Here is a 19,629-nt window from a genome sequence, read left to right on the forward strand (position 1 = left end):
TTTTTGTTGATTTCCTGTATTGTGCAGAAGCTTTTTAGTTTTGTAATAGTCCCACATGTCACCTTTGCTTTTGGTGTCAGATGCAAAAATCATCACCAAGATAGATGTCATGAGCTTACCCCCCTTTCCTTCTAGGAGTTTTAGTTTCAGATCTTATGTTCCATTTTTAATCCATTTTGCGAATGGTCTAGTTTCATTCCTCTGCATGTGGCCGTCCAGTTTTCCCAGCACCATTGATTGAAGAGACTGTCCTTTCTCCGTGGTGTATTCTAGGCTCCTTTATCATAAATTAATTAACCGTTAATTCGTTTTTCTTAATTTTAATTTAAAATTGTTCTGAAATTTTCAGATAAGAATCTGAGGAAATGTGTGGTATAAGCAGTGTAAGGCGGGACTTACTTCCCTCCTGTGGGTTTGAGATAGTTCACAAGTACTGTGTTTTCTGTTGTTTATGTGGCTAAGTTAATTTTGGTTAAATTTTCACTCAGAAAGACCAAGAACATATCCAAGAATATTTTCTTTCTTTTTCTTTTTTTTTTTTTTTTTTAGGGAAATTGATTGTGTTTGAGTAAGCAGTTCTCCATTTTTGTGGCATAGCTATTAATTAGCACAATGCAAGAAAAGATTTAAAAGGAGTTCCTGTGTGGCTCAGTGGTGACAAGGATCTGGTATTGTCACTTTTTGACCACTGTGGTTCGGGTCACTGCTGTGGCGTGGGTTCAGTCCCTGACCTGAAAACTTCCACCTGCTGCTTCCACCTGCAGCCAAAAAATAAAAATAAAAGATTTAATGAATCCATGAAATAAACATATTTAAGTCAGATTACTTACTTGGAAGTTTTTTAATGGCAGGATGTGTGGCATATAGAAGTTCCTAGGCTAGGGGTCAAATCAGAGCTGCAGCTGAGGCCTGTGCCGCAGCCACGGCAACACCAGATCTAAGCTGCATCTGTAACTTACAGGCACAGCCTGCGGCAATACCAGATCCTTAACGCACTGAGCAAGGCAGGGCTTGAACCGGCACCCTCATGGAGACAAATCGCTTTCTTAACCTGCTGAGCCACAACAGGAACTTCAGTATATTTAGTTGGTAATAATGGTATATATTCAGGACACTTCCTTAACTCTGTTACGTTTTGAGCTTGTGTCCCTTCATGGTACCTTTTAAGAAGACTTCAGGTGTTCAACAAACAGGATTTGCTAGCCAGTGATTGATTGACGTCTTCTTTTCTTTCTTTCTTTTTTTTTTTTTTTTTTTTTGTCTTTTTGGGGCTGTACTTGCGGCATGTGGGGGTTCCTAGGCTTGGGGAACTATAGTGGCTGGCCTACACCACAGCCACGCAGAATCTGAGCCATGTCTTCGACCTACACCACAGCTCAAGGCAATGCCGGATCCTTAACCCACTGAGGGAGGCCAGGATCAAACCTGCGTCCTCATGGTTACTAGTCAGATTCATTTCCGCTGAGCCATGATGGAAACTCCCTGGTTGATTTCTTCTTAACCCAAGAGATTAATGATATGTTCATCAGCTATTTTGTTGATATTTAGCTCAAAAAAAGGAGTGCAGAAACTGAACAGAAGAGAAATAATAGCAGTAATGCGATGTGTAGGTGTCTGCAGGGACTCCTGTGGATTTTATAGGGAAACCATAGCATTTTCTCTAAATGGTGGGTCACAGCGAAGGAAGATGGTTTGTTCAGTTCTCCATCATCTCTGATAATGAAGCAGGTCATCTCAATAAAAGTTATTGATCGATTAGCTGTGTCCTTGAGTGCTCCTCTGAGCTGATCAAATCTGACACCATGAAAGCTTCTCATGTGTGATCCACACACATTAATATTCATTCACGGTACATCTGTTCAAAACAAAAGCGGCTGTCGAGATTTTTATAGGTAATTTTTGTCTTAGCAAGAACGTACAGGTTCAGTAGAGTATCTTGTTGACATTCTTCTTTTTAGTGAAAGTTTGAGGGCCTTAGTTTTTCTTCTAATAATTAAACACAAAATATGGAATGGAGACTTTGAGCCTTGCATAGGGGATAGTCCCCAAGCTCAAGAATAGTCACTTTGCTTTAATGTTGGGTATTACCCTATACTGAATTGATATTTCATGTCTGAAATATAATTAAGTAAACACCATGGGGTCTGTTTTCAGTAATCAGAATTAAACTTAAAAAAGTTAAGCTAGGAGTTTCCTTTCCCGTCGTGGCGCAGTGGTTAACGAATCTGACAAGTAACTATGAGGTTGCAGGTTCGATCCCTAGCCTCACTCAGTGGGTTAAGGATCCAGCGTTGCCATGAGCTGTGGTGTAGGTCACAGATGTGGCTCAGATCCTGTGTTGCTATGGCTGTGGTGTAGGCCGGTGGCTACAGCTCAGATTCGACTCCTAGCCTGGGAACCCCATATGCTGTGGGTGCAGCCCTAAATAGACAAAAGACCAAAAAAAAAAAAAAAAAAAGGTTAAGGCGTTTCCTCGTGGCTCAGCTGGTGAAAGATCCAGCATAGTATTGTCACTTCTGTGACTTGGGTCACTGCTGTGGTGTGGGTTCAGTCCCTAGCCCTAGAACTTCTGCACGCCACAGTGTGGCCAAAAAAAAAAAAGTTAAGTTGGCCTACCATTGAGGATTTCTGATTCTCAGTAACTGAAGAGATGTGAAGCTTAGGGTCAGGCTGCTTTGTTTTAAATTCCCTTGTACAGGAAATTGAGAGTTGTGTTAAAAGCATGGTTCACTCATACTTTTGTCCTTCTAGGTTTCGGCACAAATACCAGTGGGAATAGTATTTTCGGAAGTAAACCAGGACCTGGAACTCTGGGACCTGGGCTTGGTGCAGGATTTGGAACAGGTAAGGAACTGTATGTACCACAAGATTTAGAAAGTAATACATCTTGGCTTTCTGATTGCTCTTCGACCATATACATGGAAATAAGAGGCCCTGATTTTCATTTTCACAGATTTTATAAAACATTTCCATATGCTTTACTATTTTTTAAACACTGGTACATTTATCTTAGAAGCTATATTTGTTCCCTTTCTACAAAACGTTTGTCCTCTGATAGTCCTGGTCTACCTGGGATTTTTAATTTTTAGTACTTAAGGCCAGACTTGTCAGTATGATGACATTATTAACTTGAGGTTCCCCTGTGTTGTCTTTGTACAGGGATTTGAGACCCTGAACTGTTAATTAAGAAGGCCTTATTATCCTAATAATAATGCAGCAGTAAGAGCACATGCTGAAGTAGTTAGCAAATATGCTGGTGTTTTTCAAGGACTGTGCAAGCTTTTCAGTTCTTTTCACCTTTTTATGGGGCTAAAATCTCAAGCCTTTGTCTCTGTTTCTGCTGTTGATAATTGTTTTAAAAGGCCTTTAAAGACATTGTCCCTTCTGTCTGCCTAGCTGTTTTAAACAACTAGAGGGGGTGGCGGTCATAAAAGGAGTGAGTGCCTTACAGTTCGATAAGGCGGTTTAAGCCTGCTGTTTGGCCTGCTATCCCAGTTCACCTGACCATGGTGCAGTCATTTGGTTGGAAACCATTTATTTCCATGTCTCTGCTTCTACTCTTCAGTTATCTCTCATCTCCTTTTAGTAGAACCTAATTTTGTACTTTGTGAGCTATTTCTTTTGTTTAATGTTTAAGATAAAAGATACTTTTTAAAAAATTCGGCCTTGTGGAAGTATCGTGAAAAGTTCACATTTTTTTCAGCAGTGAACTAACAGATATGGAAAGTTTGGCATGTGTCTGTCAGACCGCCTTATGTACTTTTTTTTTTTTGGCTGCGCTCATGGCATGTGAAGTTTCTGGCCAGGTATCAAACCCACACCACAGCCTTGACAATGTTAGGTCCTTAACTGTTGGGCCACTAGGGAACTCCTTGTGTGTGTATATTTATATGTTTGTGTGTGTGTATATGCACATATACACACACACACACATACACGTATACACAATATAAATGTACACGTGTATTTTTTATATAGAATTTTTGTGGTAGTCTTAAAAGGAAGCCATATTATTTATGAATGTTTTTTAAACCAAAGACTGAGGTATATATCAGTTGGATTTTTTTTTTTTTTTTTTTTTTTTTTGTCTTTTGTCTTTTGTCCTTTTATGGCCATTACCCGCACCATATGGAGGTTCCCAGGCTAGGGGTCTAATTGGAGCTCTTGCTGCCCCCCATACACCAGAGCCACAGCAACACCAAATCCGAGCCGTGTCTGCACCTACCCAGCTCATGGCAATGCCAGATCTTTAACCCACTAAACAAGGCCAGGGATTGAACCCGCAACCTAACACTAGAATTTTAAAAATCATTGTTCATTGTGAGGTTAAGTATCAATTTACTTAACTTTTACTTATATATATGTATGTTATAGTTCTCAGTCTGTTTCATAGTATGTACTATATAGTCAGATATTTCAGGAAGTTCCTTGTGGTGCAGTGGGTTAAGGATCCAGCATTGCTGCAGCTGTGGTGCAGGTCTCAGCTGAGGCTCAGCTTTGATTCCTGGCCCGGAAACTTCCACAGGCTGCAGATGCAGCCAAATAAAAAAGTTTCAAACTGAAAGTAGCTGCCTGCCTTAGTATTCTTCTTTTCATTTTTTCATTTTCCGTAACATTTTGGCACATTTTTTCCTTACATCAGTGTGTGTAATTCTAACTCATTTCTTTAGGAATAACTGTTTAGGAGTTCCCCTCATGGCTCAGTGGAAATGAGTCTGATAGTATCCATGAGGATTCGGGTTCCATCCCTGACCTCGCTCAGTGGGATAAGGATCCAGCTTTGCCATGAGCTGTGGTGTAGGTCACAGACGCGGCTCAGATTCTGAGTTGCTGTGGCTGTGGCGTAGGCTGGCGGTTACAGCTCCAATTCAGTTTCTAGCTTGGGAACCTCCGTATGCTGAGGATATGGCCCTAAAAAGACAAATCCCTGTGTACTATTCCATTGTGTATATATATACACACATAACAAATGAGTACCTACATACACCATAATTGTTTTAGCTTTTGATGGACGTTTGAGTTATTCGATATTACTAGCAATGCAGTAGTGAAGAGTTACATGAGTGTGTGTGTGGTAGGCCACTCTGTAGGATTGAATTGGAAATGATTTCAGAAGATACACAATTTTTGAGTTTGGGTCAGTCTTGCTAAACTTTAATTTGCCTTCCAAAATGAATGCCAGTTTGCTTTTTTTTTTTTCTTTTTTGCTGTGCCCACAGCATGTTGAAGTTCCTGGGCCAGGGATCAAACCTGAACCACAGCAGTGACAGCCAAATCCTTAACCCATTGTGCCACCAGGGAACTGCTGCATTTATATTTTATAAAAATGCTCATTTTTTTCATATGTTTTATATTTTGGGCTTCTTCATCTTCGTGTGCAGGATGGTAGATGTTGGTATGTTTTTTAATTTGCTCTTCCCTGATTATTGGTGAAGGATAGCCTTGTATATATTTATCAGCCATGTGAATCTTTAAATTTTCTATTCATAATATTTGGTCATTGTTTATTTTTGAGAATCCTTTATATATTGAGGGTATTCTTTTTGGTTGCATGGCAGACTTTGAGCTTTTTAGGTTATTCAAATTCTACCAGATATATTTTTCAAAAAATAAAATCTAAAAAGCTCTCATTTTTTGTAAAGTGTGATCCCTAAATTTAAGCAGAATATAGCATCTGACATAAGTATTTTCTTCTAATCCCAGAAGAAAAGTTAGCTTTGGTGTGGACTTTTTCAAGGTAGTTTGAGTGTGGACAGCTTATGAACCATAAACCTAAGCCCAGGTTAGATACTACTCTGCTGTCTGTTACAGGTATTTCCACCCAGTCCTCATCATTTAATTTTGTTTGTGGTATCTTCATATACGAGTTTTATTTTCACGTGGCAGAGTTATCATCCTTTCCCTTTTTGCTTTTGGGTCTTGCAGGTTACGATTAGCAGTGCTTCTCCTCTTAGTCTAATATCATAAAATGGTCTGTAACTTTTTTCCTGGTGCTTTTGTCTTCTGTTCCACAATAATGTAATATCTCAGCCTTTTTTTATTTATTTGAATAGTTTTGGTTTCCTTGAACAATTGTACCTGACAGACAATGAATTCCTTTTTGTTGATGTTGTATATTCCTAATTCATGCCCTGTCGATATAACTAAAAGCCAAATACAATTAATAAAGAACTTTGCACCGCTAACCTTAGTAGCAAGAGATTCCCTAGGGAAGTGAAAATCGTGAGTCACTTAGTACACAGTTAACACCCTTTGATGATCACCTCTGCTAAGCAGACTTAGCTTTGAGGGGAGTGTGTCTGGAGACTATTATGTATAAATACTTGCATTAGTGAATTCTACATGTCATGGTATCACAAGTAGAATAACATTGTCGCTTTGAACTTTGTTTTGGAAGGGCGTTAGCCGAGCGGGTTTTCCTGTCTAGCTTCTTGTTTTGAATGGTAGAGACTCAAACTCAAACCTCAGTAGAAGTAATTTTCATGTAACACAGGCCTTCAGGAGTAGTCAACTGTAGAATCTTAAATGTACAAACGCATAAAATTATTATACACTTAGATTTAAGTGACCACTCAAACTATAAAATGTTTTCTATTCTTTAGCAAATGATACTTTTTTCTCTCAATATGCTCAGATTAGGAACACTCATTAAATCATGGGTGCGTCAGTTTCTTGTTTCTCAGTGATACTATCACTAGTACTATCAACAGTATGTCCTTTTCTTGATAGTTACTTAGTAATTATTAAATTTTAGGATTTCTCGTGGCACAGTGGAAATGAATCCGACTAGGAACCATGAGGTTGCGGGTTCAACCCCTGGCCTCGTTCAGTGGGTTGACGATTTGGCGTTGCCGTGAGCTGTGGTGTGGGTCGCAGACACGGCTCGGATCCCGCGTTGCTGTGGCTCTGGCATAGGCCAGTGACTATGGCTCCGATTCGACCCCTAGCCTGGGAATCTCCATATGCCGCCAGAGCGGCCCAAGAAATAGCAAAAAGACCAAAAAAAAAAAAAAAAAAAAAAGGCAATTGTGCATAATATAAGGCAGAACTAGAAAAAATACATGTTTTTATTCTTTTGTAGGTTATTGAAATGTAGTGATTTTTAGACTGTTTCATGGTTCTTCCTTCAGGGCTAATGCAAATTCACATTCATTCAGAACAGAATTTTTTGTCCTTCTTATATATTTGGGTTTCACCTAAGCTTTTGTTTGGGGGTAAGGAGGTGTTTTATTCATTTTTAAATTTTTTTATTATGGTTGATTTACAGTGTTCTGTCAATTTCTGCTGTATAGCAGAGCGACCCAGTTATATACTTATATATTCTTTTTTTCATATTATTTCCTTCATGTTCCACAAGTGATTAGATATGGTTCCCTGGGCTATACAGCCAGATACCCTCACTAATTTATATTGTGTGTATTCTCTGAGTATAAACTTTCTGTACTTTTTTTTTTTTTTTTTTTGGTTGTGATCTCAAAGCAGTTCCCATTTGATATTTTTGACCTGGAAGTATTATGTTTGAAGTGATTTTCCTGGTAAACCATGTGTCTGTCAAGAAGCATTGATCATTAAAAGGAACTTCAGATCTTCTAAACTGCCAGTAAATTTTTGAGGAGCAGGGATGGAAAAATTTTGTTTGTTTGTTTTGTCTTTTGTCTTTTTAGGGCTGCACCCGCAGCATGTGGAGTTCCCAGGCTGGAGTTTCAATTTGAGCTGTAGCCACTGTCCTCCACCACAGCCACAGCAGTGCGGGACCCATGCCCACATCTGCACCCTCCACCACAGGTCACAGCAATGCTGGATCCTTAACCCACTGAGAGAGGCCAGGGATCAAACCCACGTCCTCATGGATAATAGTCGGGTTTTTCGGTAACCACTGAACTATGACAGGAACTCCGGAAAAATGTTTTTAATTTGTGCCGATAGCTTATTTAACCTATTCTAAACTAAATTCCTATCATTTTACACTTTAAAAGTCACTGCCAACAGCATGGTCCAAAACAAGATTCATTAGGCTTTAAAACCTAACCATTTTCTGTAAAAGGTTTCCCCCTGGTGAAAATAATTTCTTATTCCATCCACTGATTCACGCTGAAGCTTGAATCTGTTTAGTAACATCATCACAAGACATTTGGCTTTGTTAAAGCAAAAAATTAGATATTGTTTGAAATAGTTGTCAAAGAATGGTATACTTGAAATATTACTTTTTGCTCTTCAAAGAAGACACATTGGGTTTGACTTTATATGGCCTATATGTTAGTCAAAAAGATGACATGGTAATTGGTTCACTTGAGTATTTTGATTTGCACATACTGAAATTTAAGGAGAACTGCCAATTTAAAAATTCTTTTGAAATGTGTTACTATAGGGTAGCAGTTAAGAGCCCTGGTTGTGTTGTGGGGATGCATTGAGGTTTGAAGTGCAGTTTCACCACTTAATACGTGTGTGACGTTGAGCTAATTACTCAACCCTCCATTTTCTATGAAATGAGCATGGTTCCGGCTTCAGCCTTGTGAAGATTAAATGAGATGATACTAGCTAATACTTAATGAGTGTTAGTACCTACCAGACCGCTTCTAAGTAATTAATATCTGTCTATTCATTTTAATCTTAGGAGTCATATCTAAGCTATGTATTATTACCTTGTGTTATAATGGAGGAAAATGAAGCACAGAGGTTGCGTATTTTGCTTATGATGCAGATACAGCAATGTGCTCAGCATGGTGCCGTGCCTATAGTTAGCATTTACAGTATCAGCTTCTGTGTTGAAATGAATGGTTTTTATGAAGTTTCCACATGTACTGTATTTGTAAGTAACTGACCTCTGGCATAACATTCAAAGGCTCTTCTGTGGCACTTTTTCTTTCCTCTTGTCTCCATAGCTCTTGGTGCTGGACAGGCATCTTTGTTTGGGAACAACCAGCCTAAGCTCGGAGGGCCTCTTGGTACAGGAGCCTTTGGGGCCCCTGGATTTAATACTACGACAGCCACTTTGGGCTTTGGAGCCCCCCAGGCTCCAGTAGGTAAGTGTCAGTCACTTTAGAAAGCTTTACTCCGTCTTTTTCTTGCTCATACTTGATTTCCCTCTCCACCCCATCCTGTCCTGTCCCTACCACAGCAGTGCACACACTCAGGTCATTGAGCAGTCACATAGTGCAGAAGGGCTTCTCATAGATCCTGGGCCTGCTCCCCCAAAGAAACCAGCTTTTAATTCATCTGGTATATAAGTAAGTTCATGTCTCTATGTGCTCATATTGCTGTGTTTTGCTTTAGTCTATGTATATTTAACTTGTTATTGGTAGATAAGAATTTAGTTATCACCTCTTTTCTTCATTCACTTCTCCAGCATAGCTTATGTTTACTAAATTCCCTAAGTTTAGTTTAATCTATTAAAGTGCTCTTCATACTTCATTCATTTTTTGTGATATCTACCTGTCACCTTTAGTATTATTTCTAACTTAAAATTAACTTTTTAAAATAGTTTTAGGAGTCCCCATCGTGGCGCAGTGGTTAACGAAATCCTACAAGAACCATGCGGTTGCGGGTTCAATCCCTGCCCTTGCTCAGTGGGTTAAGGATCCGGTGTTGCCGTGAGCTGTGGTGTAGGTCGTAGACGCGGCTCAGATCCTGCGTTGTTGTGGCTCTAGTGCAGGCCAGCAGCTACAGCTCCGATTAGAGCCCCAGCCTGGGAACCTCCATAAGCCGCGGGAGCGGCCCAAGACATGGCAAAAAGACAAAAAAAAAAAAAAAAATAGTTTTAAAGAAAATTATATTTTATCAAAAATAACAGTCACCATCGCCTGGCAGAAATAAAGTGACTGAGATGGACAGATGGGAGGGAGGGAGGAAGGAAGGAGTTGGTCTGTGTAGCATTAAATTCGTCTCCGGTGCTGTCACGCTCTCCCACGTTTCCAGAAACCTTTGCAGATTTAAACCATGTCTTTACATCCTTTTTCTTACTCTCTCCACTAGGAGCTAGTATTTCTTTTTTTTTTTTTTTTTTTTTGTCTTTTTGCCATGTCTTGGGCTGCACCCATGGGATATGGAGGGTCCCAGGCTAGGGGTCGAATCAGAGCTGTCTCCACCAGCCTATTCCAGAGCCACAGCAACACGGGATCCAAGTCGAATCTGCAACCTCCACCACCGCTCATGGCAACGCCGGATCCTTAACCCACTGAGCAAGGCCAGGGACTGAACCCGCAACCTCATGGTTCCTAGTCGGATTCGTTAACCACTGAGCCACGACGGGAACTCCTAGGAGCTAGTATTTCGTGGTCCTCTTTGTCCGGTAAGTGTCCTTTCTTACCCTTCTCTCTCTCTGATTTCTTTGCCCTCTTTATGTTTTTGTACGGATAATGTTGATAAGGGGCTTCAGCTCATTATTACTGTCTTCTCTTGTTTGGGTGAAGAATAATGTATATCTGCAAATGTAAATGAGTGTTTTATCGTAACTGTGAAAACGTTGCCACGGGGAGTTCCCGTCGTGGCGCAGTGGTTAACGAATCCGACTAGGAACCATGAGGTTGCGGGTTCGGTCCCTGCCCTTGCTCAGTGGGTTAACGATCCGGCGTTGCCGTGAGCTGTGGTGTTGCAGACGCGGCTCGGATCCCGAGTTGCTGTGGCTCTGGCGTAGGCTGGTGGCTACAGCTCCGATTCGACCCCTAGCCTGGGAACCTCCATATGCCGCGGGAGTGGCCCAAGAAATAGCAGTAACAACAACAACAACAAAAGACAAAAAAAAAAAAAAAAAAAAAAAAACGTTGCCACTTATCAGAGTCCACCTTTGTCAGGCAGCTTTTTCTTTCTCCTGTAACTTCTCACTATTTGTTTCCCCTGCATTATCAGCACCTTCCCAAACTAGCCCACATTCTTACGCGTGGTACCAGAAGTCTTTTATCCTGGGTAGCTCATTCTTTGATGTCTCTGGCCTGCAGCAGTATGGACTGATTATTCCTAGGGCTTCAGCGTCACTCTGGGGTATTCTCTTCAGGTCTGCTCAGTGGGAATGGTGATGTTTTCCTCTTGATCTGGTTCTTAAATGTTCTTCATTGTCCAGGTGAAGTGTACCTGGAAAGTAAACGTGGACTCCTTACCGTTCTGAGAACATCTCCATTCATTCCGCACACTTCAGTGCAGCGGAATTCTGTGTGGAAAGCATTCACGCTTAGATTTTTGACCATATCGCTTCTTGCATGAGCCGTTTTTGATGAGAATTCTGATGCCTTTCTCATTCTTGAGACTGTCCCCCCACCCAAACAAACATTTTGGCTTATCCCTTTGTTCTGAAATTTTAGTGATTTGCTTAGACCTTTTCTGTCTCAACATTTGATTTTTCGTCTGTTTTTACTTTCTAGGGGACTTTTTTTGACTATTTAGCATATTTATGTTATTTTAAAATTCCTTATTAAAGTAGAGTTCATCTACAGTATTGTGTCTAGATCTTTTCATTGGCTTCTAACCCATCTTTTTGGAATTTTTACCTTAAAAGAATTCTTTCTCATTCTCTGAAAGTTTTTTTTTTCAGGCATCCAGTTCTTAGATGCAGTTTTTTCTTGAAAGTGAATTTGTTAATGGACATTAAAAAAAAAAAAATTGGTGGGGGACGGAATTCTTATTGTTCCCACTTTTTTTTTTTTTTTTTTTTTTTTTTAAATGGCCACACCTGCAGCATACGGAAATTCCCAGGCTTGGGGTGGAATTGTTGCTGTAGTCATCGACCTGCGCCACAGCCAAAGCAACATCAGATCTGAGCCACGTCTGCAACCTACACCACAGCTTACAGCAATGCCGGATCCTTAACCCACTGAGCAAGGCCAGGGATCGAACCCGCATCCTCATGGATCCTAGTTGGGCTCGTTACCACTGAGCCATGACAGGAACTTCTGCACTTTAACTCTTTAGAATAATTTTTGTTTTACTCCTAGTCTTCAGTGATACTTTCCATTCATATTTTGAGAATAAAATCGTTAAAATCATCACTGGCAACTTGTGTATCTAGGTAGAGCTTTTTCATCAGTAGGTTTCACTTGATAAATAGTCCAAGAACCAGCTCGTAGCCCGGGACCCTCTGAATGTTGGAATGCCACGTTCTTAGCTCTGGGACGATGCAGGGACTCAGAATAGGGGCCCTTGTTCTTCCCATATGTTATCTTGATTCCATCAGAGGCACACTCTGCCCTCTTGGCTTATATGTTGAACGTGGTGGATTAGGAGGATTACAAGGTTAGTGGTTGTTTTGTATATGTACTTTTCACAGGTTCTTCTCTTCTTGTCTGTCTTCATTTTGAGTTCCTGAATCCCTGACCTTTCTGAGCTCAGGCAGCTAGTCCCCCACCTTTAGCTTTGGCTCGAAGCCCCTGAGAGTGAACTCTAAGGTATTGCTTGATCTCTCCTGCTTCTCACTGTCCACTTCTTTCTCTATCTGGTCATTTAATACCTTCCTTTTATTTGCCATTGTAGGGTATATCTGTATATTTTAATTTGTTTGTGACCATAGATTTTAATTAGCTCTTTGGAGATAGCAAAGGTGAATTAGATTCTAATTAATTTTTGTGTGAAAATTAGAATCAGTTTTATCATAAAAAATATTTTCATTTTTTCTTTTCCTTAGTTTTCATTTCAGTAGGAGGTAGCATAAATACTGTAACCGGCTGTTTATCACTTACATAGATTTTATTTATTTTATTTATTTATTTTTTTTAAAGGGCTGTACCTGCGGCATACGGAAGTTCCCAGGCTAGGGGTCGAATTGGAGCTGCAGCTGGTGGCTTACACCACAGTTCACAGCAACACCAGATCCTCAACCCACTGATGCAAGACCAGGGATCGAACCCATATCCTCATGGATCCTAGTTGGGTTCATTACCCCTGAGCCACAACGGGAACTCCTAGATAGCTTTTTGAATGAATTTTAATAATCCAGCTTTTCCAAAAGCCAATTAGAAGTTCTGGACACAAGAATTTGACATTACAGTTGCATACACTGTAGCCGGTACTGACTTTGAGAAAGCACGTCTTTGCATCACAAGATCTTAGTTAGAAGATGCTTTAGAGCTTGTGGGAGTCCCTTACTTGTCTTAAAACCCTCAGTTATGGTGGCTTCTTTACACGTCAGTCCAGTCCATTGTTTTGTTAAGGTTGTTGAGAAACCAAAACCTGCCTTTATAGAATTTCCACCCAGTGGTTCTCCTTCTACCTCCTAGAGCCAAGCAAAGTCAGTCTCCTACGGTTCTTTGTGTTAACCATAATGCCTTTCTTTCAGATAAAATATCTTCAGTTTCTTCCATTCTCAGACTTGATTTTTAATTTTTTTTTCTATTTCTTCAGATGTGTTTTTTTAGTATGTTTTCAAATTATTACGACTAGAACTGAAATATAACACAATGGTAGCTTAACTAGTGTTTATGCTTGCTTTTTCTCTTATTTTTCGAACTTAGCATCTCCTGTATTTTGAAATAACACAGTTAACAGAATATTTCATATTTAAACATTAAAAAAAAAGACATAAAAACATCCTCACACACTTTCCTAATTAGCTTTGACTTTGTTGAAGGAGGTTTTGTTTTCTCAAGCCAAGGTGGGGTGACCTGTACTTGTTAATGATAGGGTCAGCTGGTGCTGCTCAGTGTTTCTTTCTTACTTTATTTTTTATTTAGGGCCACACCCACAGCATATGGAAGTTCTCAGGCTAGGGGTCACATTGAAGCTGCAGCTGCAGCCACAGCCACAGCAGCATAGGATCTGAGCCACATCTTTGACCTACACTGCAGGCACCACAGCTCATGACAACACCAGGTTCCTAACCCACTGAGCAGGGCCAGGGATCGAACCCACATCCTCAGGGATACTAGTCAGTTTCGTTCTCACTAAGCCGCACCAGTAACTCCTGGTCACTGTTTTTTATTTTTATTTTATTTATTTATTTATTTATTTTTGTCTTTTTGCTATTTCTTAGGCCGCTCCTGCGGCATATGGAGGTTCCCAGGCTAGGGGTCGATCGGAGCTGTAGCCACCAGCCTACGCCAGAGCCACAGCAACGCGGGATCCGAGCCGCGTCTGCAACCTACACCACAGCTCACGGCAACGCCGGATCGTTAACCCACTGAGCAAGGCAGGGACCGAACCCGCAACCTCATGGTTCCTAGTCAGATTCGTTAACCACTGTGCCACTATGGGAACTCCTGGTCACTGTTTTTTAAACGTATAATTGGCTGTCATCTAACAAACTGCCTGACTAGTGAATATTAGAGTTCTTTGAAAATACCCAGGTTTTCTTTTCTTAGTTTTGGTCTTTTTGTCTTTAAGGGCCACACCTGCAGCATATGTATGGAGTTTCCCAGGCTAGAGATTGAAAGGAGCTATAGTTGCTGGCCCACACCACAGCCACAGCAACGCCGGATCCAAGCCGCGTCTGTGCCCCACACCACAGCCACAGCAACGCGGGATCCTTAACCCACTGAGCGAGGCCAGGGATCAAAGCCACAACCTCATGGTTCCTAGTCAGTTCATTAACTGCTGAGCCACGACGAGAACTCCTATCACTTTTTTTCTTAATTGTCTGTGTCCAAGGCGTGAGGAAGGTCCCAACCTGCACTACAGCAGCAGCAACGCTGGATCCTTAACAGGGAACGCCCACATTGTCATTTTTAATAACTACTTAATCCACCATGTTGATGAATCATGATTTTTACAATTGTTAACTTATTGTTGGACGTAAGTTGTTTCCCAGTGTCGACTATTACAGATATGTTCAGTGAACACTTACAAGCATTTCTTTATTTTCTTTCTACTTTAATTAAATCCTTGTGTTAAGTTTTCATGACTGAAATTATTAGATTAAAAAATAGAGGAAGAGTACTTGCTCTATGTACTATCATAGTGTTTCTTCTAGACAGATTAAACCAATTTGCAGTGTTTCTAGCAATCAGACTCTTTTGCTTTTCTTGGGGTCACACCTGTGACATAGGGAAGTTCCTGGGGCAGGGATCTAAGTCATGCCACAGCAGAGGATCAAGCCGCTGCAGTGACAATGCCAGATCTTTAACCTCCTGTGCCATAGGGAACTCCTGTGTTGCTTTTTATACAACTGTGCCATTGATAGATAATGAAGTAAATAAATAGAAAATATTTCTTCAAGATTGTTTTGATTTCTTCAAGATTTCTTATTAGTAGTAATGAACACCTAACTGGAGTTTTTTGTGTCTTGTCTCTTAGGAAATGCCTCCTTATGTCTTTGACATCTTAGTTTGATTGTTGAATTTCTTCATAGTCTGCTTCTCTGCTCTCTACCAGTAATAATGCCACTGAGTGAATCTGAACACTTTGAAGACTCCATCTCCAGAAAGAGTCTTGAGTTCTCTTGATTTAAGGCACTGGATCCTTGACTGACATCTTGCCTTTTCTTTTTTAAAAGCTTTAGCGGATCCAAATGCTTCTGCTGCACAGCAGGCAGTCCTCCAGCAGCACATCAATAGTCTGACATACTCACCTTTTGGAGACTCTCCTCTCTTCCGGAACCCTATGTCAGACCCTAAGAAGAAGGAAGAGGTAAATTGGGGGTGTTCCTATAAACTCTGTTCTCGGGAATGTGTGATGCTCTTCACTAGACCAGGGGACGAATTCTTTTTGTATCTGGAAGGTAGCATGACAGTTTAACGAGCACTGGATAGGAAGTGAAGGTTGAGACTTTCCAACAGCCCCGAAATAAGGCAAATATTATCCTCCTTTTATGTTTGTTTGTTTTTTATGGCAACACCCACAGCATGTGGAAATTCCTGGGTCAGGGATTGAATCTGAGCCACAGCTTCAACCTGTGCCAGATCCTTTAACCCACTGCACCAGGTCAGGGATTGAACCCACACCATCAGTGACCTATGCCACTGCAGTCAGATTTTGTGCCATGGCAGGAACTCCAGTTTTATTTTATTTTTGTTTTTTTTTTGTTTGTTTGTTTGTTTGTTTTTGCTATTTCTTTGGGCCGCTCCCGTGGCATATGGAGGTTCCCAGGCTAGGGGTCGAATCGGAGCTGTAGCCCCCAGCCTACGCCAGAGCCACAGCAATGAGGTACTCCAGTTTTATACCCATTTTACAATTAAGCAAACTAAGATGCACAGAGGCTGATTTTCCTAACAACGTGACTTGAGTGACGAATCAAAATTTTTTTCTTACGATTTCTTTTTCTGGGTTTGTTGTTGTTGTTGTTGTTGTTTTGGCTGCACTTGTGGCACATGGAGGTTCCCAGGCCAGGGTTCAAACCTGTGCCTCAGCAACAACCCAAGCTGCTGCAGAGACAACACTGAATCCTTAACCTCCGTGCCACAGCAGGAACTCCTCTCTCAATTCCTGTATAGCTTTGTCTTAATCTCTTATGCTCTAGAGAGGATCTTCCACTCGCTGTGCTGTGGCGTGGGGTTAAAGCAGTCTTTTGTCTGTTTAACCCTCGTTTTACCACTTCGAATCTGTGAGATGCCGGGCATCTCTCTTTGTCTCTCTCAATGTGTTTCTTTTGTAAAATGGGAGTAGTGATATATGTATTGAGAATTTAAGTTGCTCAGTGTGCAGAATTCCTATTCAGTTATTTATGTCATCTCATTTATCCCTCAGCTGGTTCTGTATCAGTGTTAGTGATAGGTAGTGGACATACCGGCACTGAGTTTAAGGTGTGTAGCGTAATGATTTGACTTTCACACATCATGAAGTCATTATCACCGTAAGTTTAGTGACTGTCTATCCTCTCACGGATAGAAGGTTAAAGAGAAAAAAGTGTTTCCTTGTGGTGGGAACTCAGCATTTGTTCTCCCTGGCGCCTTCACGTGCCGCATCCGGAGTGGGGATCGCGTTTACCGCGGGCGCGTTCCATCCCTAGTGCTCAGTTACCTCCCACCTGCAAGTCTCTGCCTTTTGAAGGTCTCCCTCTCAATTCCCATCCCTCCACCGCCTGCCTTGGGCAACCGCAGCTCTGATCTCTTTTTTTCTGAGTGTTACGTTTTTGAAGTATAACTGACCTACTTGTTACACAGCATAGTATTTCAATATTTCTATGTGTCAAAACCGGTCACCGTGATAGTAAGTAAGTTCCTATCCGTCGCCACACTAAGATTTTACACAGGTGTTAACTCTCTTCCCCACACTGTGCATCTCATGCCCGAGACTCACTTACTTTTCACTTATATGTGAAATCTAACAAACAAAACAAATGGTCGTAGGTATGAGAACAAAGAAGTAGTTTTCAGAGGGAGGGAGGTGGGAGGAGGAAGGAAAGAAAGAAGTGAGGGAGACTGAGCTTTAAACTTGCGGTTGGAGAATAAATGAGACTCCAGTAGGTGTCTCGTGGATGAATGGCGAGATGAGGTGTGAACTCTGATCTTTGGATTTTTAAGGCCAAAACCGTACATTTGAGTAAGACTAGAACTTTCCTTGATTTTTTGTTGTGTTGTTGTCATTTTTCAGAGATTGAAACCAACAAATCCAGCAGCCCAGAAGGCTCTCACAACTCCTACTCACTATAAACTGACTCCCCGCCCTGCCACCAGAGTCCGACCAAAGGCTTTGCAGACAACAGGCACAGCCAAGTCACAACTCTTTGATGGGCTGGATGACGATGAGCCATCCTTAGCCAATGGAGCATTCATGCCCAAGTGAGTTTTCGTTAAATTAAGTGTGAAATACTAATGTAACGTAAGTATAAAGCTGTTGACTCTGCGGAAAATGTTACTGTTTGTTTTTAAGTTGAGAAATACAGTCTATCATGAAGAAAAATATGCCGCAGGAGCGACCTAAGAAATGGCAAAAAGAAAAAAAAGAAAAAAAAAAAAAAAAAGGAGTTCCCTTCATGGCTCAGTGGTTAACGAACCTGACTAGGATTCATGAGGATGTGGGTTCAATCCCTGGCCTCACTCAGTGGGTTAAGGATCCGGCATTGCCATGAGCTGTGGTGTAGGTCACAGACTTGGCTTGGACCCCACATTGCTGTGACGTAGGCCAGTGGCTACAGCTCTGGTTTGGCCCCTAGCCTGGAAACCCCTATATGCCGTGGGCGCTGCCCTAAAAAATAGCAAAAAGAAAAGAAAAGAAAAGAAAAATGAAAAGTGACTTGATCAGTCCCAGTGATAAACATGGTTAATATAAAAATGTTTGGATAATACACTTTTAGTTTGGTATATGCATGTTACTTACTCGGTTTTGTTTTTGAGATGTTAGTGCTTACGTAATTTTATTTTAAGCAGAAGACACTATTTTCTTATAACTCAAATTTGCCAAACCAATTAAGAATATATATATATATATATACACACACATACTTGTTTTAATTATTATAACACAGATATTAATAAAAATAATTACATGGAAAATTGAAAGTATGCAGGTTTTTGGTTTTTTTTTTTTTGGTCTTTTTGCTATTTCTTTGGGCCGCTCCCGCGGCCTATGGAGGTTCCCAGGCTAGGGGTCGAATCGGAGTTGTAGCTGCCAGCCTACACCAGAGCCACAGCAACATGGGATCCGAGCCGCGTCTGCAACCTACACCACCGCTCACGGTAATGCCGGATCGTTAACCCACTGAGCAAGGGCAGGGATTGAACCCACAACCTCAAGGTTCCTAGTCGGATTCGTTAACCACTGCGCCACGATGGGAACTCCAAGATTTTTTGTTAAACATTTAAAATTACAGGTAAAGTATGCATTGGAGCAAAAGTATGTTTTAGGGTGTTGAGATATAAGGGGGAAGGGTTCCCATTGTAGCATAGCAGAAATGAATCCGACTAGGAACCTTGAGGTTACGGGTTCGATCCCTGGCCTTGATCAGTGGGTTAAGGATCGGGCGTTGCTGTGGCTGTGGTGTAGGCCAGCAGCTGTGGCTCTGATGAGACCCCTAGCCTGGGAACCTCCATAGGCCGAGGGTGTGGCCCTAAAAAGCAAAAAAAAAAAAAAAAAAGAGAGAGATAAGGGGAAAGAGAACTGAAGAAACATACAAACCAAAATGTTAACAGTAGTTAACATATGGCACGATGTAATTTCATCTCTAAGTTTTTTTTCTAGCTGTATTAACTGCATGCATGCACACATGCACACAGGTTTTTTGTGTTTTTTTTTTAAACACCAAGTATTTTCCTAATCAGGAAACTTTTGTTTTTTTAAAGCTTTGAGGGAAAAGTGGGAATTCATCATTTGCTGTTCTTTGTGAATGTTATAGTTTAAAAAAAATATTCACTCCTTTTTTTTTTCCCCCTTCAAAGTATGATAAGCTACTTCAGAAAAGGTGGAGAGTCCAAGTTTATACATTTCCTAGAACATCTTTGGATTATTTTGAAGGCCGGGATCTGTGTATTCTTCATGTTCATGTCTCCGCATTTAGCAGATTGTCTGGTGGACAGGAGATTAAAAGGGCTTGGATTCACCCTTTTCAGTCCAGTCACCAGATCACCAACTTTCAGGATTTAAGGTTATGAGAGGCAGATGGAAACGGTTGCTGGAGTGGCAAGACACTTGTTTTCTGTTAATGCTGTGGTGTTGCTCTTAAAAGTCTTTACCTACGTATCCGAAGCACTTGGCGCAGTTAATCTCCCTCTTCCTTGCTGAGGTTAGTGGGCTTGCAGGAACCCCACACTCTTCCGGCTTCATCCCTACCGTACA

At 41.0% G+C, this 19,629-nt stretch overlaps 1 protein-coding gene across 1 annotated transcript in view; it reads left to right on the plus strand.

Moving 5' to 3' along the window:
- The window catches only part of NUP98 (nucleoporin 98), a 100,037-nt gene that overhangs the window by 39,457 nt on the left and 40,951 nt on the right, over nucleotides 1-19,629 (plus strand). The window contains 4 exon segments of the mRNA XM_021062427.1: nucleotides 2,752-2,844; nucleotides 8,883-9,023; nucleotides 15,413-15,546; nucleotides 17,449-17,636. Coding sequence (XP_020918086.1) covers nucleotides 2,752-2,844; nucleotides 8,883-9,023; nucleotides 15,413-15,546; nucleotides 17,449-17,636 — 556 coding nt within the window.

The sequence above is a fragment of the Sus scrofa genome, chromosome 9, assembly GCF_000003025.6.
Source record: "Sus scrofa isolate TJ Tabasco breed Duroc chromosome 9, Sscrofa11.1, whole genome shotgun sequence".
Taxonomy (NCBI): domain Eukaryota; kingdom Metazoa; phylum Chordata; class Mammalia; order Artiodactyla; family Suidae; genus Sus; species Sus scrofa.